This window comes from Dendronephthya gigantea, unplaced genomic scaffold (assembly GCF_004324835.1).
Source record: "Dendronephthya gigantea isolate DGI-Jeju-01 unplaced genomic scaffold, DenGig_1.0 000175F, whole genome shotgun sequence".
NCBI classification, from domain to species: domain Eukaryota; kingdom Metazoa; phylum Cnidaria; class Anthozoa; order Malacalcyonacea; family Nephtheidae; genus Dendronephthya; species Dendronephthya gigantea.
In genome coordinates this window covers 368030-391700 of record NW_021163185.1, presented here as the reverse complement: position 1 = coordinate 391700, position 23671 = coordinate 368030, and the positions used below count along the sequence as shown (strand labels likewise).

Below are 23671 nucleotides of genomic sequence, written 5' to 3'. Positions count from 1 at the left end.
CACTATTTTTAACCAATCAGATTGCAAGTAATACCATTGATTTCAAAATGAATATGATAAAAACATTAATATTGCGTGACCCATACCGTGCCAAAATTTCTGCTGGATGCATGCAATTGCTAAACGAAAACTAAACGATAAAACTGGAAATGTTTTAGAATGCATATTACATGAAAATGGCAATTAGTATGTATATTAGTATTGTATACCCGCGAGCGGGCGCAGAGCTCCTGCGAGTGTACTAATTCCGCTCGGAGATTAGGTACTAATTCCGCTCGAATTACACCCGGAACCCGGGAGAACATAGCGGAATCCAAAGTTGTCTAAATTCTATGTCATGGACGGTCGACGTCGGGTGGTTTTATAAGTTATGCGCATGCGACTGGTAATCTACAAACGTTCTGATTGGCTAAGACAGAAAGTTTTTATTTCAATGAGAACGTCAGCAATTTAATTGTTATTTCATAAACCTTTTTTTAAAAGCGTTTCATAAACTTTGTGCAAAATAAAACGAGAAGAAACAAGATACATAAAGCATGAAAGATAGCAAAGATGAACATATATACAGTCAAGACAAAGCCGTGTAAGAGAAATAATTCATAATCTGCAAGCTTATAACTGTTTTCAATAGGTACGTGTTTACTTGGTTTCTTTCGTATTTGCTTCACAGTAAGAACGAGCAGTATTTGTATAATTTTCAGCTTTCTATGCCGTTTATTTGTTTAATGTAAACGCATACACTTGTAAAAGGCTATTACACTTTTGCTTTAACTTTAAAAAGTGTTTTTGATCGTTTAATTTGAAGTTTGATATTAAAAATACACACTATATTAAAGTATAAAAATATTTCTACTGTTTTAGTCGTTTGAAACATCGATTTTAAACCATTACTTAATGCTGCCGTGGTATAATATAGCAAAATTGAACGGGGAATATTTACATTAGCTTTATCATTATTTTTGTGTTGAATGATGGGGAAGCATTAGCTGTAATATACTCGGGAAAAATTAGTATAATATAGTCATATATAATATAGTCATTTCATAATATTAACTTAGGTCGCGTGATGCGTGCTTATGATTCCATATTGTAATAAGGCATTATTTCGTATGCGATTTGGTCATTATCTTTGGCCAATTTGGCATACTTATCCACGTCGTTTTCATGGGGATCTCTGTCTAGCAGCTCATAACCTGGAGTAATTAAAGGCTGATAATTTCGCTCATCAGGCTCTCTCTCCCCGAGTTCTTTATAAATGTTTGGTCGGTCTTCATAGAAGCCATTATTAGTATTTGTTACGCCTGTGGGATTTCTGTTAGTTTCTTCGTCAACGTCCGTGTGACCTTCTGTGTCAGTGTCTGTGCCAACTTCGATGTTAGGTTCAAAAACTGGATTGCTAACAGAAGGCACTTCTGTGGGTTTTTTCTCGTTGTAATAAGGCATTATTTCGTATGGGATTTGGTCATTATCTTTGACTAATTTGGCATACTTATCCACGTCGTTTTCATGGGGATCTCTGTCTAGCAGCTCATAACCTGGAGTAATTAAAGGCTGATAATTTCGCTCATCAGGCTCTCTCTCCCCGAGTTCTTTATAAATTTTTGGTCGGTCCTCATAGTAGCCATCATTAGTATTTGTTACGCCTGTGGAATTTCTGTTAGTTTCTTCGTCAACGTCCGTGTGAGCTTCTGTGTCGGTGTCCGTGTCAACTTCGATGTTAGGTTCAAAAACTGGATTGCTAACAGGAGGCACTTCTGCGGGTTTTTTCTCCTTTAGTCCTTTTTTATTAACATAGCAAGCGAAGATGGCAACAGCTATGACCAAGACAACCATAGCTGCAACAACGACGCCAGCAATGACGCCAGTGTTACTCTCTGATGTGGTTTCTGCATTGGATGGACCTACGTTAACACATAAAATAATAGATATATCCACTTAAAAATCAACCACACAAGATCATCCAGATAAGGCATCGTGCTATCCTAGTTGCTTAGATTTCTATGACAGAGTATTTTACTGGGATAAATTTCATGGATCTCTCAAACTTTAGATTACCCCGACTCTAACGCAAGTATTGTAAATAGAGAATATTATATGGTTACGCGGAAACATGGAATTTATTTCGAGTAAATCCATATTCCCAAGCAACAATGTAATATTCTGTTTATTATATGAACAGATTATAAGCAAACGAGAATTCTTAGTAACTCGAAAACAAAATTAATATGTATTGAAGGGAACACATTGAAAATAATAATGTTCAGTAAAATGCGCTTATATTTATAGTCTGTCTAAAACGTGTGTATAAATATGGTATGAAATAAAAAACAAACAGAAACTGTGAACTTGAAAGATTTTGTGATTGGTCAAACACATTCCTTACGCGGTTTTTGATTGGCTTTCGAAAATGATATTTTTACGTTAAAATATCTTATTCTTACGTGTGTTTAAACACGATATTTCTCGGTGGCGTAAAACTCTATATATATTGCTAATTATAATTATAACACTCAATGATATAATAAAAGCTTTATCGATTACTTCAATGCAGTATTGTGACGAATGTGGACATGCAAAGGACCTGCTGCGAGTTTACTAAGATTTACTCCCAACAAAATTTGAAAAAGCTTCGTTTGTATCCGAATTTTGAGTAAAGAGATCTCATCGCACTCTTTTTGTATAACTTATCCAGCGAAAATTAGGGAATAAACATTTTTTTCAAAATTTGACAAAGTCAGATACTTTGCCATCGTCATCTTGGATCAGCAAAAGAGCTGAGCTTTTTAGGATGGAAATTTGTTTTTTGTTTGTTGTTGTTAAGTCAAGGATAATATTTTCTGTTCCTTCCGTCAACCGATCGTTTTTAAGAAAAATTTTCACAGTTTTACTCTGATCCCCAGGTGCAATAACAAGTTCCTCGGATATGGAGGTGTAGTCATCAGGATTCTCCGCTGTTTCGTCATCAGTTTTCAAAACACTATAAAAAGTGGAAACCAATGCTCATGACAGGTCCAGCACGACATTGCAACTCAATTCAACATAGCGTCCATATCCAACAGAATACTAACATGTATAAAACGTTTGGTTACCGCGTTTATACTCTTTCTAAAATTCTAACTCCCGTTGATCAATGTTTGTTTGTTCGTTTTTATTTTATTTTATTTCATTCATAGAAATATAAGAAGGAAAATTAGGAAATTCACTAAAGTAAAGTAAATACGTACCCCCCTGTGACAATCACTGCTGTTTCTCCCGTCACAACTACCTTGATGGTTGCAAACTTAAAATTTTCTTTTACCCGATAGACCGACCGTTCCAAGGATAAGGTAATCTCTAAAGAATAACAAAAATAATTGTGATGAAATTACTATCGGATTTCTGGAAGGGGGGTGGCAAGAGTGGATGGCTGGAGGGCTCTACGTGAAAGGGTCTAGGTCTACTCTTCAGTGTCTAAAATAATTCAAAAGTAAATTTTGTAACAAATTTCAGAAGTAGAAAAAATATTGCAGGTTTCCATACCATCTACTTCTTCGCAATATCTATGTAAGAATGTGAATACAGAAATGCAGATGAATTTTTATCATGATAATTTCACAGCGGTGAAAGTAGAAAGATTGAGACCCAACTTCCTTACCACCACTATTGCTGCGTGCCTTTTATCCACCTATTTGTGTCTCTTGAAAGGTTGCGGTAGTGAAATCTGAACCTTGCTAAAAAATGCCCCAATTTATGCATTTATACTACATTGTTATACTACATGATTTTTACGATTCTGCTTGGTAAAAAAATTACGCGAGGAAAAGGGGTGGCTAGACACCCTGACCACTCCCCTCCTAAATCCGCCCCTGTAATTTTTTGTCAATTCTAGAAACCAAGTTCCTACTCCATGTAATTATAATTATAGAGAAGACAACCATTATTTGCCAACCGTTTATATCCCTCAAAAATAGATTTGCGTTGCAAGGAGAATTACAAAGTGTAACAGCGCCTTTAATCGAACATTAATATTAACACTTACTGTCATCGTCCGTTATGGAAACAAGTAAAGTTCCATTTACAATATTCACTTGTGGGTCAGATGTTGTGACACGTATTCCGAATTTCTCCGTATTCTCAACGATGTTATCTTTAAGGACGCGAACAAAAAACGAGACTTCAGCGCGATCTGGTTGCAAGGTCACCACTTCTGATTTCGCGACATAGTCATTTTGTGCAGCAAATGCGGAAATATCATACGTCGAAGCACTGCATTAAACAGAAATAAATATGCTTATTATTATACTGAGCTTTTCTACCTACTCGAAATTTGCACACTTAAAAATGTACCTTGCCGTAAATATGCAATAACATAATTTATTATATGGCACGCGGTCTCGTGACTAAAATAGCGTGCGCTGATTGGTTCTTTGCAGGTCTGGAATCCCCCAGTATTGGGCCGTTGCCGTAGTAACGGTCCAACTCTCATATTTTTGAACAAAAACAAGCTTGTACTTTTATTTTTGACACGAAAAATATCGACGGAGAATGGACGAGGTAGAGCATTATTTGGTACATGTGAATATTATATTTATTCATCTTTGATTTTTGTTTAAATTACTAGCTGTATCATTCTTATTTAACGGGTAAAAAACAAAGTTTTGGAAGCCACTTCAGTGCTTGCTTGGCGACTGGCTGGCGAAAGAGCCGGCAAGAATGCTGCAGCGCATTGTATGAATAAATAAACTAAATACTGTATGCCATATAATAAATCCCTTATTTAACCGAATACGTTCGGTCCGTACTGGAAAAATATCAGACCTCGGTCTTTTATATACGGACCTCGCTATCGCTCGGTCCGTACTGTCAAGACCTCGGTCTGATATTTTTCTAGTACGGACCTCAAATTCGGTTAATAAGTGGTAGATAATATTTATCTTGTTATCATATAACTCATAATCGTGTTATATCCACGAGGTACAAAAAAAGTCGGTTATCTTATTCTAACCATAGCTTCTATATAATTTATGTGCCGTGTCATAGTATAGTCCATAGCTGTATAACAATATTGTGATAAATTATTGTTTCTAGCCTATATAGCTATAGCGATTGCCGTTTAAACTCACCTTACTTGTACATCCCTTTCTATCATTCCAGCTGCTTTGAAAACAAACAAAATATCTTTGTTACCTTCAGCCACAACAAGTTGCAAACTTTCTGCCGCCACATGACACACTAAAATGAATAAATTCAACTAAGCTATCTTAATAAATTGTGTACTTTTCTTTCTGTGTTAATAAAATCAATATGTAAACCATGCTCAATATCTTATAATAAAAATTTAATAGTGACACGTTATTCGTCTCCTGCAAAAATCGATTTTTTTATGTTCAGCGTGCGAGAATGAAAATATAAATGTGGTTTCTTAATGCAAATAGCTGCGTTAAAAGCAAATCATCCAAAAGGTTGGAATAGTGGAGTTGGGAGGACTTAGGTTGTTCAACGTTTCATGTTTAACAGTTGCCCTAATAATCTACTTCCTAATATTATTAGGAACTCCTTTCAAATAATTTATTGCCTTTACCGAATCTTTACAAACTAATGATCCATGCCACAACAAATGTAATCCTGCGCAGAATGTATCAGATTTTTTTTGGTTTAAAGATATGGTCAAAGATCAAGCACAATGGTCAAAGATATGGTAAAAAATTTTCTTCCCTGCAAGGGATGTTATATCTGATAAAATTGATATATAATTACCGTCATTGTCTTGGATGGTTACAATCGTTGTATTATAACCAGGCCGAATATTTACACCATTTTCTGCCGTTAATATCGCCTTAAATCTCTCGTTATATTCAATTATATTATCGTCCAGGATCACAACTGGGATAACTTGAACTGTTGGATCTCCAGGACTAAACGTAATTTGTCTGTTCACTATCGTGACGTAATCAACTCCACCAACAGCATCAAGGTTTGCTGTACTTATTCTGAAGAAGCACATGGTGTACACGAGTAAGGCAAGATGTAATTATCAGACATTATCGACAAAATGGCTGGATGCATGTTTGTAGCCTAATTCCCATTTCTTTTATACATATTGATAGCCCTAAACTTTTATAAAATGCATAGAGTAAAATATCAAAACGAAGTGCATCTTAACAGAAAATGCAATGCTATAAGTAATATTTCATAAACGAGTGCGAGTGTTTTACCGGGGTTCCAAACACGTGAAAATAATTGAATTCACAAGACTGTTCACCAAGCGATTTTTATTGTTCTCGAGAGTTTGTAAACACGAAAGGCAATATACATGAAATTAATGTCAACGGAACATAAAATAATATAGAACAATGAGTAAGTTGCTCTATGACATTTAGGTCAATTACATTTTTTTTAACAATTCAAAAAGTTCTCACCTAGCTGTCACGGTTTTAGTAATTGTTCCATTTATCAAAACGAAAAGTTTAACCGAGGATGTTGCTTCGTTCACCGTATACTCCGATGGTGCAAAGGAAAGAGTTGCTGCTACATGATAGAAACAACGATATAAATAATTAAATTTCATAATTAGTTCGTATTCTGAAGTGGGAGTTCCTTTAGCTCGTGTTTCGCGTGCTTTTCTTAACTTTATCAACATTCCCGTTTGTTTGGATGAGGCCATCAAAACACATAAATCATTAATAAATTGTTTATGCGTTAGCGACGAAATACGCATGCGCGTACACTAAGAAGACATTCACGAAGTGTCTAACTTTTTACGTTTAGATAAGTTTCAATGGATTATTGTTAAATTTTATGTTTTGATATGGTTTGTTTGAATGATATGTTTTGTTCCTGCAAGGCATGCGATATCTGACAAAATTGAAATATAGCTGCTTACCGTCATTGTCTTGGATGGTTACAATCGTTGTATTAAAACCAGGCAGAATATTTACACCATTTTCTGCCGTCAATATTGCCCTAAATCTCTCGTTGTTTTCAATTATATAATCCTCCAGGATCACAACTGGGATAACTTGGACTGTTGGATCTCCAGGATTAAACGTAATTTGTCTGTTCACTATCGTGACGTAATCAACTCCACCAACAGCATCAAGGTTTGCTGTACTTATTCTGAAGAAGCACAAGGTGTACATGAGTAAGGCAAGATATAATTATCAGACATTATCGACAAAATGTCTGGATGCATGTTTGTAGCCTAATTCCCATTTCTTTATACATATTATTAGCCTTAAACTTTTATAAAATGCATAGAGTAAAATATCAAAACGAAGTGCATCTTAATAGAAAATGCAATGCTAAAAATGTACATAAAATTAATGTCAACGCGACCATAAAATCATATAGAACAATGAGCAAGTTGCTCTATGACATTTAAATCTATTACTTTTTTTAATAATCCAAAAAGTTCTCACCTAGCTGTCACGCTTTTAGTAATTGTTCCACTTAACAATACGAAAAGTTTAACCGAGGATGTTGTTTCGTTCACCGTATACTCTGACTGTGCAAAGGAAACAGTTGCTGCTACATAATAGAAACAACGATATAAATCATTACATTTCATAACTGGTTCGTAGTCTGAAGTGGGAGTGGCTTTGGCTCGTATTTCGCGCGCTTTTCTTAACTTTCGAAACATTCCCGCTGCTTTGGATGAGGCCATCAAAACACAGAAACCTTTAAGTAATTGTTTATGCGTTAGCGACGAAATACGCATGCGCGTACACTAAGAAGACATTTACGAAGTGTCTAACTTTTTACCTGTAGATAAGTTTCTATGGACTAAAGTTAAATTTTATGTTTTGATATGTTTTGTTTCCTGCAGGGGATGCGATATCTGACAAAATTGAAATATACTTACCGTCATTGTCTTGGATGGTTACAATCGTTGTATTAAAACCAGTTTGAATATTGACACCATTCTCTGCGGTTAATATCGCCTTAAATCTCTCGTTGTTTTCAATTATATTATCCTCCAGGATCACAACTGGGATAGCTTGACTGTTGGATCTCCGGGACTAAACGTAATTTGTCTGTTCACTATCGTGACGTAATCAACTCCACCAACAGCATCAAGGTTTGCTGTACTTATTCTGAAGAAGCACAAGGTGTACATGAGTAAGGCAAGATGGATAATTGCCGGACATTATCGACAAAATGGCTGGATGTTTGTAGCCTAATTCCCATTTCTTTCATAGATATTAATTGCCTTAAACTTTTGTAAAATACATAGAGTGAAATATCAAAACGAAGTCCATCTTAACAAAAAAATACATTGCTATAAATGCGAATAAAATCAATGTCAACGGGAACATAAAATAACATAGAACAATGAGTAAGTTGCTCTATGACATTTAAGTCTATTACGTTTTTTTTTAACAATTCAAAAAGTTCTCACCTAGCTGTCACGGTTTTAGTAATTGTTCCATTTAACAATACGAAAAGTTTAACCGAGGATGTTGTTTCGTTCACCGTATACTCTGATTGTGCAAAGGAAAGAGTTGCTGCTACGTAATAGAAACAATGATATAAATAATTAGATTTCATAACTAGTTCGTAGCCTGAAGTGGGAGTGGCTTTGGCTCGTGTTTCGCGCGTTGTTCTTAAGTTTCGCAACATTCCAACATTATTTGGATGAGGGCATCAAAACACGGAAACCATTAAGTAATTGTTTATGCGTTAGCGATGAAATGCGCGTGCGCGTACACTAAGGAGACATTTACGAAGTGTCTAACTTTTTACCTGTAGATAATTTGCCATGGACTATTGTTAAATTTTTTTAAGCTTTTGAAATATAGCACTTGGAAATTTGAAATCCATGTTATCCCCACTAGTATTTGTGAGCTGAAAAATAGGCTAAAAAAACGAGACAAACCTTGATCACTTGTCTTTTCCTGGTACAAAAAAGGGCCGATGGAAAGTTGGTATGCATTGTCAGTAACATTGAATAAGGAAGTATCACGGCGCTTTCTGCTGGAACACTCTGTGCTTCTTGCGCAAACTGTATTAGGGACGTCTTTGTCGCACAATCTTAGGTTACAATGGATGTAAACAAATGTGTGGTTGAGAAAAAAGTTGAAAACTTTGATACTGAATCGGTGACCGCGCAGAAGACCGCTTGTGTGGTGGATGATTGTTGGATCTTTATCACAGCTCGAAAAACAAATGGTAATGTTAATACAAAAAACGTATAGCCACAGTCGTGATTTCAATAGGAGCCCATGCTGCACATTTAAATATGCTAAATTTTTTTTATGTACCCGTTTTAATATCTTAGCGCGAAAAAAACAGAATTTCATACATCGCATTTGACGTCGTGATTTTATTTCGGTTGAACAAGTGCATTATATACCATTTTACATGATTCAAAAGTATTGACAAAAATGTAATCAAATTTGCCGATTGGTTCAAAACGAAATTCCTCTTTGCTTTTTCACCCAGAAAAAAGTGGTGTATGGCATAAAAACTCACCCATCGGATATAAATTCATATTGAGGCCTATCATCAGAATTGTTACTTGGTGTTGCACGGCACGTTTCGGCGCGTACAAATATGTGAAATTTCCTCGTTTTAAAGACAACATCATAGAGAATGTTGATACGTTCATTCAAGCTTTTGAAGGCAGGAAAGTCTTCATATGAAGTAGAGGGGCATGTAGGGTCTGCATAAGATTCGAGTCTTACTGAAAAGTCAGTGTTCAAAGTATCTAAAATGAAGAAAAAAATGGGACGTTATAAAACATACTAGAAAAAATCATTTCTTATCACTATCGAGCAATCCGTATTCAAGGAGTCGGGTTGCACTCGGGATGTGCTGTTGAGAGGACGATCTGTAAACACGGGATTACAAAGTTGTAAATAGAAAACAATTTTTTCCATTGACTCAAAAAAAAAATATAAAAATGCCACAAAATATTCTACTTCATTGGGCAAGGTGAAACTAACCAGAGAATAAACCACAAATAGTCCACACAATAACATGTGGATTTGATAATCACCGCAGGCAAAAGTATTTTCTAACCCTGTCTATGAGAGTATCGATCTAGCATTGTTCACTCATATTTTTAGTTGAAACACTTACTTTGTTGTGTGACTTCGACAACTTGTTTCGAACGTTGAAATTGCAATCCACTGATATTTCTTGAACGACCGTAAGTGCAACTAAACTGATATGCAAATGAACCCTCCTTTCCAATTTCTGAGTCAGATGTTCTCAAGGTATTATTATAATGCATTTTCTGTCCCCTCTCAAAATACGTCGTTCCACATTCGTTCAATCCAGTTGTGATATACACATGTGTTTCGTTGTATTTTGCTTTACACGTGCTGTCAGCAAGATGCAGGTTGTCAAGATCAAGATGCGATACATCGTTCCTTCCAATCACCACTGTGATGTTATGTTTCTCACATAGAACTCTGTACGAGCTTGCTGCAAAAGAAAGAGTAAATTTCTCAACATTTTACCTCGATAAGATTGTTTCGTAATGATTTCGCGGAAAGATGGAAGTATACAAATATTTCCTCAGTATCTCCATAAGATTGTTGAGGTGGCCGGTCGGTCGCCCTCCTTAAATATGTTGACAATCAAACCGTTGGTTTATAATTTCTAAAGGATTATTGGTCTTCATTTGGAATCGCATCAATACAATACAGGAACAGTTAAACCTATTCTTTGCGATGCCAATGCATACATCCATCGTTCTCATCCAAATCTAACGAGTTAGCTAAAAACAGCAAGCGTAGTTAGCCTGGTTCTTATATTTCACTGATTCAGCCGACGAAAGCAAGTGTTTTGTTATTTTCTTCTTCACCGGCTACCAACACTTTCCATCCGTGACTATCGGTGGTATGTTATTTTATCTGCTTGGGTTGGCATTTTATTTATTAAATTCTGTTCTAAACTATCTTACTCTCCCGAAATTGATCCTCAATGGATAAAATGCCAAAAAATTGTCATAGAAATCCAATTGATTTGGATTTGAATGTGATAACTATAAGGGTGTAATTCTTCATTACTAGAAATTGGCGACAAAATGGCTGACGTTTGTCCGCTAATTTGCATTTAATCCATTTATAATGGCCTTCGAGTTTTACTATAAAGAGCATTTCAGTGAAATATAAAACGTCGTAACGTTATAGCCAAGGTCAATGTTTGCTGACCTCTAGATGGATAGCTAGAACAGCTGTTTAGAAACGTTTTGGTAACCGAATTTTCTACCTTGGGTATTTCTGCAGTCCGCCAAATTTAAAAATATATTGTCCAAAATTTTGACCGTGCAAGTTCTCTCAACGAACTTATAAAATCGCACGCATGCACTACCTGTACGCAGATCATTATAAATTTTTTTAAAATGGTCATGTAAACGCTGCTATAGTACCAGTTAAACGAGTTCAATTTAAACCGTTTTAACCGTTCAATTTAAGTTCAAGTTCGTACCGTGTAAACGGGGCTTAATCTATAGGTTACGATAATTATCAGAAATTAAAACAAACCATTGCACGTTGATGAGGATATCTTCTCTGCCAAACCCAAAGAGAAAAACTCAGTGAAATTGTGCAAAAGATGGTAATGATCTGTCAGCGGACATGACGCCATTCTTTCCAATTGTAGAACCGAAAAACGATCAGTAATTACTCCAACAGTGATTATGGTTACGCCAATGTTCTTTAGTTGCTGAGATGGTTCTTCAACAGAGCTAAAACTTTCCCCGTCAGTTAACAATATTAAGATTTTCTCTGCATCTAAATTATTTAAACCTATAATTAGGACATATTGCAATGTTTTTATTATTCACAAATATACTATAGTATACACCCGTAATACGAAATTACTTACATGACCGAGACTAGATGTATATTCATAAATTCGTCATTCCCGAGCGAGAATTTTTTTTAAAGCCAAGTAACTTAACGCTTACGAAAATAATCTGAGGAATGGTGCTTTACTGAGAGCTAAAAACTCGTCGATTTGTTTCGCTATGTTAATATTTTGGTGTTCATTGATTGTGAAAACAATAGATTTCTAAAAATAGGAATAAATATATTAACTCAAAATTTACATGGCAGGAAAAAAAATGACATGGTGCATGGCCACGCCAGGTCCCCATATATATTTTGTATGTCGGGGACATGTCGCAGTTCTCGGAAGCTTTCGTTCAGTTGGATAATGCTTTTCTATGCTTTCTAAAGAACGAAGCTATGCAATTGGTTGAAACAGAAATGTATTGTTAAGTTCAGCTAATGAAAATAATTCTTGCGAGGAGCTGCAGTACTACCCGTAAGCCGCGCCTCATCGTGTCATGATGGCGGAAAAATTAATATTTTCAACGACAATAAAACCCCTGACTGGAAAAAGCACAGCATTGAAAAAATTTTCACAAACAAACGTAAAAATCCAGACAGCATTGGCGTGTTTAGTTTCCGTTGTACTTTCCTTTTCTTATCCCAACCAATTTTAATTAATAAGAACATGGATGCTGTTTTTCAAGAAAATTAGAATCAAAGAAGAAAAAGGAGCCGAACTGTATAAACCCCAATTTCAAAAATTTAGATTTAACACTTACAAAAAAATTGCATTGAAGATCATTGAATGAAAGCCCGAGGCGCAAATACAAAGAGCAATACAAATTATAGAAAGATTATAATAATAGAGAGATAATATAATTATAAAAATATTTGAAATATAATGAATTGCAAACCTGAAAGACGACAGCCGTTAACAGGATTAAACATGACCGTATATGCTATAGTCAACGCTGCACCTGTGTTGGTGCCACCTCCAGTATATCCAATTTCATCGATTGCTGTATCCAACTCATTTTGAGATTCAAACAGTTGAGAAAATAGAAAACGCACATTTATACGCGAATTGTACGTTATCACAGCCACTCTTGTGAAATTCGGTGAAATCTTGAAATGGTCAGTAAGACGTTTCACGAATGTTTTCATTCTTTCAAAATCCTCCTCCTTGACGCTGCCGGAACTGTCTATCAAAAACCCGAGGTCAACTTTTCGCGTACATTCCTTTATGTCTGAAATGTGAGAAATATCAGAAGTCACCAGTCATTTGTCACTGGCTTTAGAATTACACTAATTCAGTGCAATAATAGCAGATTTCCGCTGTAAGCATTCAAAAACGCAGTAAAAATTAAACAAATATGGTAAAAAATTATTTTCAAGAGAGTGTTTGACTGAGCTTCGTTGGACTTGGAAGTTTTAAAATTTTAATTTGCCGTATAGCTGGTGTGATTGGACAAGAGTTGATTCAATAATAATTATACGAATTAGTAATTATTTTAAACAAAAATCTTGTCCCTTGAAAGGCATTTAAGGGACTGTTCAGTGCCCGGTTACCGAGATTTGACGAAGCGTGAAAATTAATGGTCTTTGGGGCACTGCATTGGGTAAATATAACACGATTACGGTAGACATGCAATCATCCTAACAATAGCATGTGATTGTTTTTTTTCAATACCTCAAGTCCATTTTACGCTTAGTTAAATCTCGGTAACCGGGCTCATGTGAACAGCCCATAGCCAGCACGATTGTTGGGGGGAGGGGAGTTACTCTACATATTCAGCATTATTAGTTCCTTTGAATTTGATTGCTTTTACTGTCTGCTAACATGAATATAAAAATGTTACCCCACCACAACCACTTTACAATATCCAATGTCCTTGCATGAGTGTTCATTATTCAATTCATCGTGCCTTAGAATTTTTTAAAAACTATATTCGGGTAATCCTAATTATCACTTAACTTGCTTTACGTTAAGGCTCAGACGTTCCGAATTTGTTGGAACCAATTCACCTATGACGTGTGGAATGTAGTTTGTTCTTGATAAAGCAGTACTGCATTGTCTTTAATTAGTTGATTTCTTGCCCATATACATTGCAACTCAACATACTTTGTTATATACCTAGTGTTAAAATTCATCTTTTCTGCTTTCCTATTGGACAAAATGTCCACGCGTGTAGGGCTTCCAATCTCCATGATCACGCGTGATCAACACGAGCGGGCATCGAATTTCATAATTTTCTCCAGGGCATATTATGAAACTTGATACCCGTTGCTATGCTTTCTCTAGTAATGCGACCGTGCAAACCACAGGAAAGTGGCGAAAATGTATATTTTTGAGAACAAAGAATTTTACCGTTTTTGAAGTAAATTTTATATTGTTTCCTATTCTAATCTGTACAGGTAATGTCTAGGAATTGGCTCTACTTTGGCCTCCGGTTTATTTTCATTTTGACTCTAGATATAATAACAAAATCACTTATTTACTGGCAATATTGTCGGATCGTGTGAACAGACCTTTAGGTCAATCTCAGTTCCCAAACCACGTGCACTAGCTTAGGATCGAACAGTCGCTTTCAAACTAAATTAGTCAAGCATAAGAGGAATATTTAAGCTTCTAGCTTAGTTTCTAAAGGTAACTTTACCTTCATCAGTTCCATTTGCGCTGTTGTTAAGCAATTCCGAAACCTCTCTTTTCGTACGAGTTGCCATCAATGGGTGCGTACTTGATTCTTGTTTTTCAAGACCACTATTCAGAGCAGATGCTAAAGACGAGAATTGAAAAATTTAAGTGCATGCTCGTGGCTGCCGGTGATTTATCATGTTTACAATCAGTACAACTGCAAGACAATTGCTAAATTCAAGTCTTTTTATCGCAATCTTACCTCCTGCGAGTACAAGACAACAAAATATTAATTCTTGAAAAACAAAATCCATTCTTATGAACGTACCTACAGAAAACATAAGACCAAGGGCAGTAAGATGTTAATTTAGCATAATGCTTTTAGAATTGTCGAGATGTCTGTTAGGAAAACGATTAAATTTCTATATATAACTTAAGAGCATAATTATCCACTTCGTTTCAATTGATACCATCAGTTTACTGATATCGATCTTTTTTGAAAAATAATGAATACACAGAATTCGATTCAGATTAACTAACTAGCAATATCGTCGTGTACGAATATAAATGCCCTGGTTGTTGCAATACGTACATAGGCAAAACCGAACGTAACTTTTAAATCGACTATTAAATTCGTGGCGTACAGCACTCAACAACAATTCTAGTGCTATATCTCTTGCCTTTTCATCATTTCTTGACATGCATTGACTCTAAAGAGGACTTTACTATAACCTATTCTGTAATCCTTGCAATCTAATTTTATCTAATACTAAAATTTTATACCGCTGAACAATCCTAATCAATTCCTAATGTATAGAAGCGCTATTAATCAAACCTAATATGCCACGACTTAACTGGGGTCTCAATGCCTGTAAAAAAATTTCATTGTTCTAACCATTAGTATCGCACAGTATCGCCTTGTAATATAATATCTCCGCCACGTAATTTGTAAATTGCATTACATATAGGTTACCGGAATAGAGACGAAATATCAGATTTATCTTGAATATCAAGAACACAAGATGTCTACTCGAGAAATGTCTCATTTTGCATTTTAGGAAGCAAAATGTATTTAAATAGTTGGACTTTAGTTTGTATCATGCGAAAGACGCGCACCAGGAAACTATTTGTCTGTGTTCTATACGTGACTCCATGCAACCAGACACATCTACACATGCCCTTCCTCTAAACGCGGCATGTGTCACTGGTTATATATATTACCTTTAGTGAATTTGCTGACTTCCAGTCGTTCAATAAATAGATAATTTTGATAATAACCGGCACCTGGTTGCGTTTAAAATAGAGTATATCAGAAAAAACTTACCTTTCTTCATTGAGTGATATATAATCTAAACATCTATAATATCTAAATATCTATAAATTAAGAACTCGAATCCAAATGATATGTCATTTGTAAAAAAGCGACATATTCAGACATCATGCTGGCATTCCAGGCATGCATGAAAGATAAATAGGCGCGCTATGAAAGAATTTCGTGGGAAACTTATAAACCATTTGTACAAGAATATGTCATTGGCAGATGATTCTCGGAATCGGTTTTTAGATTTGTCAGTGATGTATACACATGCATGTACCTTTGAAAGTTCAATATGCGGGGACTTAAAGACTTTGCCATTATACACTGTCTGTTTGTTATTGTGGAAGAAGAAGAATCCGGCAAGAATGTGCGATTATAATCTCTGTTATTGTCGCTTTAAAAGAAACAATAACAATTCTTGAATTTTGGATTTCATATTTAATACGCATTTGTTGAATAAATAATAAATTTTCCCTTGGTGTACGTGCGTATGAAAAATGTGTAAGTGGAAAGTACATAATATAGTGATGACGTTTATGAAGCCAATACCAAAAGTTAAACAAAGTTAATTGCGGTTGGGAAGTAAACACAAAAAACCCTTTCCTTGAGCTTCTTTGTTCATTCTGCACGTCTTTATGTATACAAATTACGTATAGTTAACATGCACAATACACTCGTCTTGTGCGTGTTCTCTTATAACTTCCTGCTTTCTTAAGGCCGACACACACCGGACGTGATTTGCCAACGCGACGCGAATATCACGAATTTTTCAGTTTTCAAAATTTGCTCATTTTGAAAATGCTGTGATATTCTTGCTAATTACCTATTTTCAAAATTTTCGTTCGGAATTGAATTTATTTGCTTCTGAAATGGAAAAATTCGCGTCGCGTTAGCGAATCGCGTGAAGTGTGTGTGTGGGCCTTTAGCCCAGCTTAGACGAAACATTTGAATGTCGATGAACATGCCAATTATGGTCTTCTGCAGACGTAAGCATACATGTACAAAATATGAAATGTTAAAGCATGACATGCATACAAAAATAAGTGATTTTTTGGCATACGGGCAAAATTAACTCATAATAGGAAAAAAAACGAGGTCGCAAAAGAACATTACAGCCAGAATATTTAAAAGCCCAGGAACTCTTTAATCCCCTTTTGAAAAGACAAAAAATAGTTGATAGAGTGATTATATTTTGACAAAACATGTCTAAAGCCATGTGCACACAGTAACGTTTTCGATCGTGTACATGCCAAAACGGTCTCAAACATCGTCAATTTACCATAGAAGTTGAAGCCAATTTATCATATTATAGGCATATTTTCTCTTAGATCGTGTGGATGTAGCGTCTTTTGCTACAGATGAGAATACAAACTGTGGTAAATTGCTCTTATTGATTCCTTTTTTTTAAATAACAACGACTTACAAGCTCATTAGCACATGCAATTTATAAGATATAAACCTACTGAAAGACCTAGAGATACTTAACAACAACACATGGCGTTCTTCATTGTCGTGGTCCCCATGGAGAGGAGAGCTAAATGCTAACTACAACATGGGCAGGGCGTCTAAACAATAAAATAGACTAAAACTATTTGAAAACGCTCGAAAACGACGCTCGTGTGCACATGGCCTAAGTTAGAAGAGAGTTCATTATTCCTTTGGATTGAAACTTTTCAAAACAGGAAAATGAAAAATACTAAACCCAGCTCTAAAAAACTTATATAAAACACTATATATGAGCATTGATTGGATGAAATTAGAGTAATTGAAGAGTCTGTTTATATAGCCTGCAACCATCAATTTTATTTCTATTAACTACATACATGATTCACCAGACATAACTGGCTCCCATAATGGCAATATTAAACTTTACGGAGAGAGCGAGTACGCTCATGTTTGAAAATACATAATTATAAAGAAAGCAACGTCAATTACTCTAACTCATACTCAAGTTTACCAGTGAGATATCCCTCGTAAAATTTCAAGTGTTTCTCTTTTGAAAATGCGGTTTCTTTAATTCCAGGCTCATTTTGCATCAGGTTAAACCAGTTTGCCAGACATGGATAGGCGTCAGCAGATAGACTATATATAGTAGGAAGGCGTTCGAACCAAGGCCATACCATGAAATCCAGCATTCCTGCCTGATTACCTGGATAAGAAAGTGTCGTTTTTTAAGATGCCAGAAATAAAGAGTATACCCATGCAGTGTAGCGATACAATATATGCATGGCATTTGTCGTGACGACAAGACCTTGAATATTATCATATTTCAATTACAAGTTTGATTCCAAAGAGGGGACTTCGTCGAGACACACACATGCATCAACACTCAGGGAGTAGTTCTTAAATTGACCCCGTGTAAAACTGTACTCTTTCGCGGGTAGGTTTGATTCTTTCAAATTTACAAGATTATTTTTCTAATACGCTAAACATCATGCAACTTCCTGTACATCAACTTGCTTTAACCTTTACACTATTGAGTTACTGTATATAACATTCTGCCACTTCAAGCCTATAGCTATAGCCGGATTTTGAACTAGCTACTGCCGGGGAAGATCGCGTTTGTATCAATTGTTCTGATAAGGATGTGCAGAAAATCACTGATAAAATTTGCATAACGTTAACATTCATTCAAAAGAGATAATGTAGAATCTATTAAAAAAATCATTCAAATACGGTTAAAATTCCTGTTGACTCGCCTGTTAAAAATAATAAAATCAGCGTCAATAGTAAACAATTTTTAATTTACCTACCTCCAAAATACTTTTCTTTCTTATCAGCTAAATATTTTTCAACCTCGCAAATACTCTTTGCCAAATCTGCTTTGGTTTCCTCGGTACGTTCTCTCAAATGCTTGTAATATGGTGGAATGAACTGTAGAATAATAAATATGAATCTATTTCACCTATTTCATAAAACTATACAAGGAAAATAGTGTGAACAATATGAAAAACAGCGATAACTTGAAAATCCATGATAACCATGAAAAAAAAAACTGTTGCACTAACTGCTTCTTTATGTCACCTCTTACCTATAGATAAAAAGGGAGCAAAGGATACAATCTAAAATTGCAGCTCAAACTAACCGTTTTCCCGTATTTTTCGACAAAAACTCTTTGTTTGGCTTTCTCAATGGGATCCTTTGGTTGTAATTGTTTCTCGGGATAAAGTTCGTCAAGCAAATCTAAAAATGGTGGAAAAAATAAGGGCTGCAGATAAAAATAAACAACAAAACTCCTGCTGAAATCTATACACGAAAGAGCCGTATTAAATTCCTATAAACATTCGGTCTTATGGGCGTTGGCTTTCACTGACCTGACAATCCTAACGAATGAACGAGGTCGATACGCATTCGAATATACTCTAGGCAAATACTTTAGGCAGGGTTGCAGATAAAGCTATTCTAAAAGTAGTTTATTATGTACGTGTAACACACAGCATGTATATACCTGCAACAACAAGAGATTCATTAACAGTGCGACCATCAGGAAATTCAACGGAGGGCACCGAACGAGCTGGATTGATTGCAAGATACCACTCCGGGAGATCATCACGTAATTTGATATTCACGATATCATAATTTTCAAGTCCCTTGGCTGCCGCTACTATTCTTGCTCTCTGTAAAAGTTCATTCACAGTCAATATATATATATATACAAGGTATTCGATTGTATAGGTCGGATAACACTCAGGGAGAGCGTTGTGCACTGACCTGAAAGTACACTGGATAAAGCAACTATATATATATATACATTGGAGAACGTCGTTTTGAAGAACTCCCCTTCATTGCATTTCGACATATTTACGGACACACCCCCCCCCCCCCCGCTTCTCCCTATGGTATATAGGTGATGGGCCCATGGGCCTGAATTTTTCATCCGCTGCTGTCACAAATTATGAGTACCAGTTTTTTCGTACTTTTAGTGACTTGAATATAAACCACGGTTCCAAGGACATTGCAAAGATTTGGCGCCCTCCCGATACTTAACTGGCTATGTAGGCAAGCAGACGACTGCCCCAACGTAACCAGGTTTTTGAAATATAAAGTATAAGGTTAAACGTATTCCCGAATCAAACGGAAAGTTCATTCCTAATAGTATTGCGATAATTTATGGAAAATTTGAAAATTTTTAAGTACTCAAATTACGCAATACCTAAAAGTACTCAAATTAAATTAGCCGCGATATTGCCCTTATTGAATTCTTTCAGTTTATTTTCTCATGCAAAGTTTAAAAAAATCACCGACAAACCATGCTTTTATTTTATATTCATTATTATTATCAGAATTATTATAGGTCGTGCTTTTTTTATGCACACGGTGGTAGCGCTATCCGGCTTTGGGCATTCATATACAACCGGCCCCTGGGCAGGCTGGTCTAGCGCTTTTATATATACTGCATCTAATATCCAGGCTTCATAGTGCTAAATAGTTTATTTACTGAGTAAAAATAACAAGTATCAACAACTATATTCACGTTAGAGATGTCTAAACAACACAGCGTTGTTTCTGCTAGTTCTTTATTTGATAAATTTTATTTTCATTCATGGTCCCAATGCATAACACAAACTCATAAACTTCGTATATAGACTCTGGAGGATTTACAGTTACTCGATTTTTGTGTCAGAAATGTTTAAACCTCGAAGCAACCCTATGCCGCTCGTTGCTCCTATCGTCTATCGATATATCGTGAATATTGATCAAGGTCTTGACAGCACATGCGCAAGAAAAAATTAGGTGTCTCAGGGAGGGGATTAGTTCCTCCTTACCAAACCACACCACAGAGAAGCAAATCAAGCAATGTTGTAAAATTCACAGCAACGACACAGATTCCTCGATATTTTTTTGTGAACATGGCGCAAAAGGGCTAAGGAATTGTTAAATAAGACAAGTGAATGATGGAAAAACCTGAATGTATGACTGACTGGCTGGCTACTCACAATAATACTGGAAATTTTCAAACCAACTTTGCACTAAAAAGGGATTACATCTGTAAGGCAATTGAAACCTTGAAACAATCATTAACCAAACAATATCAATGAAAAATTGTTAAAGAAATCTTTCTGTTCTGTGAGATGGCCAGGATTTGCAAAGCCTACAGAACAGCATGTTGTTGCTTGATGATAATTATGTGAATTTTATGATGAAAACCTCAAACCTGTGTATTCTCTGGTCCAGCTTAGCTTGATGGTATACTGTAGTGGGTAAACTAGACCCCGAAAATGAATTCATGTTAAAAAAGGTACAGTTTTGTCACTTTTCAATCTTGTTTTAATATTTGGATAAGTGCGCCTCATGTTACGATTGGTATATACAAACTTGACAGACATGTACACTGCCCTAAATCAGGGCTATTAATGATTGAAGTATAGTTCATCCACAATAGTGTTTGTGATTGTTGTAGCAGAGAGCAGAACTCTTTACTATAAGAAGTGCTTTCAAATATGCTATGAGAAATATAATGATATGGTGGCAAATTAGTAGCATTACTTCAATATACATGTAAATCCTGCGGACAAAGCATGCAAAAATAGGCATAACTCCCAGTTTTTAACTAACAAAACAAGATATGAGAGTAGATTGATTTATTTTATTTAAAACTTTGCGAAATATGGTAGAAAAAATGCAACAGGTAATAATATATGATGTTCACACAGTAAATCTTGCTCATGAGCTACCGTAAGGTAAGGTATGTAAACAGTACTAACAATATGTACGTCATATGCAGGAAATTGAGGCACACTTATCAAAATGTTCAGGGAAGATTATTGTCTACCTATTATACAAATTGCTTCATTAAGAAATGCTCTAACATCCATAAAACTAATGATACAGAGTTGTATCATCTGGTAAAACTGCCAAATAATATGGTATCTTGACCGAAAGGTCTCAGGTATACAACTTGGTTTTAAATCACAGGATTTCTAAATATATAACAGCTGAAAAATTCAATACATAAATACAATATAAGATGGTTGGTTTACTTAACATTTATTAGTTGATTAACTATACACATTTGTTTTGTATAACAAGCAGAGCCTACCTAGCTGCCACACTCATCAGGGGAATTTGAATCTGAATTCAACCTGATGAGTGTGGTAGGCTGTCCTTGTTAATAAACCAAACAAATTTAATAAAATTGTATTAAGAAAATCAAGTTTATTGATATATGTTTATTAATAAACAGTTTCATACTACAGGATGTCAATTGAGCATTCTGCCAAATAACTCATTTACAAATTCCATATATAATAAAAATATTGCTATTATTTCTATTCTATATGTATAATTTCTCACATCGCATTCTTAAAACCTCGAGTTCAAAGGTTTGTTTTCCCGTGTCTTAGAGTAATAGCTTGCGTGACGGCAGACAGATATGCTTTAATAAGGGCCTGTTTACATGGAGCGAGTTGAAAACTGCATACCTGGTATAATGAAATACTAATGCTTCATGTAAACAGGCCCTAAATATCAACTTCATTTGCTTTTGTCTTATTTATAACTCATGACCGTGCCATGGAAGACAATCACAACTTAAATATAGTCAGGAGGACAAACACATACTTTTATCTCACAAGTGATATTAAAGCGAGCTTGCTTTTACATGACAAACATATACATATATACATCTATTGCCAGAGTTATGATTTAATAATTATACGTATGATTTAATAATTATACCTGACACGAAATTGATAGCCTGGCTATTAAATTAATAGAAACTTTCCCATGAGGTTTAACATATATCAATGTTACAAAGTAATTTGAGTTTAATCAACCCTGACGGCTGACGATATTCCTACCTGTGCAAAAGGGCAATATCTCATACTATAAATTCGAAATTTCTTCGTCTTATCGAATTCAGGTTTTGGATCCCCAGTCTGTAGATGCTTGCTTGACATTATTAAGGGTTCTGAGTAGACCTCCAGCGATTTTTTTCAATTTTCTATTCTTTGGATCTTGAAGTATGCAAAATGTATGACTCACTGGACGACACTGGTATGTACATTGGACAATACTCACAACCCAGTCAATTCTTTTACATCACTCAAATGGCGATTATAAATAACAAGCGAATAAATCGGCAAGTGTTTTCCACTTTCACTCTAGGTAATGATTTCGTTAGAATGTCTGCTGGCATTTCTTCGGTTGGAACATTGTGAATCTTTACTTCCTTGTTTTCCACTCTTTCTCTTAAGAAATGTAATTTCGTTGCGATATGTTTGGATCGTTAATGCGTCACTGGATTATGACACATCTTTATGCATGATTGCTTGTCTTCGCCAATGTGGGTTGGTTGATGAAAACTGGTATACCAAGATCTTTTAGGAGTGCTCGTAGGTAGATAGCTTCTTGGACTGCTGCAGCCATAGCTTGGTACTTCTGCAGATGATTCTCCCAGCTAATATGGCACCACCGTTTTCTTCAAACTTAAAGTAGCATCCTGTGGTTGACTTGCGGTCGTTGAGATCTCCATTCCAATCAGCATCTGAGTCACTCACTAATCACATTGAGGTTTGAATTCTTTGAGAATGTTAATTGTAAAGCAATAGTTCCTTTTAGGTATCGCAGGACGTGTTTGGCCGCTCTCCAATGTGATGTGTTGGGTTATCTAAGAATCGCGACAGTTGATTGAAGACGTTTAGGATGTCTGGGCGTGTTTGCTTGCCAATGAATAGAAGTGAACCAACTAGACTTCTATACAGCTCAGGATCTACTAACTTTTGTTCTTCGTTCCCTTTAACTAGCTCTAGATTTACTTCTCCAGGTGTCCATGGACACTTGATAACTGTCATAGAGAGCGACGGACAGCCAGTGAAACCTGTCAAAAATCCTGAATCGGTTATTGTGTTTCCTGGAGAGACATTCGTTGTTGAATCTCAAACTAATGAGACCGCGGGAAGATACTGGATAAGGGCAAGCACGTCACAAACAGGGTGAAATGAACAGTCTCCTTCG

The 23671-nt window shown here is 35.7% G+C and overlaps 3 protein-coding genes across 3 annotated transcripts; all 3 read right to left on the bottom strand.

Moving 5' to 3' along the window:
• Positions 1-2436: 2436 nt before the first annotated feature.
• On the bottom strand, positions 2437-8739 carry LOC114538140 (FRAS1-related extracellular matrix protein 3-like). Its single transcript, XM_028559253.1, has 10 exons — positions 8722-8739; positions 7841-7997; positions 7398-7506; positions 6863-7095; positions 6399-6507; positions 5737-5969; positions 5103-5211; positions 4019-4245; positions 3225-3333; positions 2437-2977 (listed from the first exon to the last, which is right to left on the bottom strand). The coding sequence occupies exons 1-10, from the start codon at positions 8737-8739 to the stop codon at positions 2719-2721; spliced, it is 1563 nt and encodes a 520-aa protein (XP_028415054.1). The 3' UTR covers positions 2437-2718.
• Positions 8740-9446: 707 nt separating this feature from the next.
• LOC114538138 lies at positions 9447-15738 on the bottom strand. The gene is made up of 7 exons (XM_028559252.1): positions 15722-15738; positions 14660-14725; positions 14420-14539; positions 12677-13009; positions 11472-11720; positions 10060-10407; positions 9447-9685 (listed from the first exon to the last, which is right to left on the bottom strand). Exons 1-7 carry the CDS (start codon positions 15729-15731, stop codon positions 9447-9449), a joined length of 1365 nt encoding a protein of 454 aa, XP_028415053.1. The 5' UTR covers positions 15732-15738.
• A 1743-nt stretch (positions 15739-17481) lies between these two features.
• LOC114538115 (glutathione S-transferase omega-1-like) lies at positions 17482-22709 on the bottom strand. The gene is made up of 5 exons (XM_028559232.1): positions 22516-22709; positions 19164-19332; positions 18801-18898; positions 18469-18589; positions 17482-17864 (listed from the first exon to the last, which is right to left on the bottom strand). The coding sequence occupies exons 1-5, from the start codon at positions 22612-22614 to the stop codon at positions 17647-17649; spliced, it is 705 nt and encodes a 234-aa protein (XP_028415033.1). The 5' UTR covers positions 22615-22709; the 3' UTR covers positions 17482-17646.
• Positions 22710-23671: the final 962 nt, after the last annotated feature.

Bases quoted from the DNA above. Each gene is read 5' to 3' on its own strand.
- LOC114538140 (XM_028559253.1), bottom strand. The intron at 7,096-7,397 runs GTGAGAACTTTT...GTGCTTCTTCAG, and splicing joins ACTAAAAGCGTGACAGCTAG to AATAAGTACAGCAAACCTTG. The intron at 4,246-5,102 runs GTGAGTTTAAAC...TGTTTAATGCAG, and splicing joins GAAAGGGATGTACAAGTAAG to TGCTTCGACGTATGATATTT.
- LOC114538138 (XM_028559252.1), bottom strand. The intron at 13,010-14,419 runs GTAAAGTTACCT...CTCACATTTCAG, and splicing joins CGCAAATGGAACTGATGAAG to ACATAAAGGAATGTACGCGA. The intron at 10,408-11,471 runs GTTTGTTTTAAT...TTTCTTTTGCAG, and splicing joins ATCCTCATCAACGTGCAATG to CAAGCTCGTACAGAGTTCTA.
- LOC114538115 (XM_028559232.1), bottom strand. From the start codon at position 22,614: ATGTCAAGCAAGCATCTACAGACTGGGGATCCAAAACCTGAATTCGAT. The intron at 19,333-22,515 runs GTAGGAATATCG...GAACTTTTACAG, and splicing joins GATATTGCCCTTTTGCACAG to AGAGCAAGAATAGTAGCGGC. The intron at 18,590-18,800 runs GTTAGTTTGAGC...ATTATTCTACAG, and splicing joins TCGAAAAATACGGGAAAACG to TTCATTCCACCATATTACAA.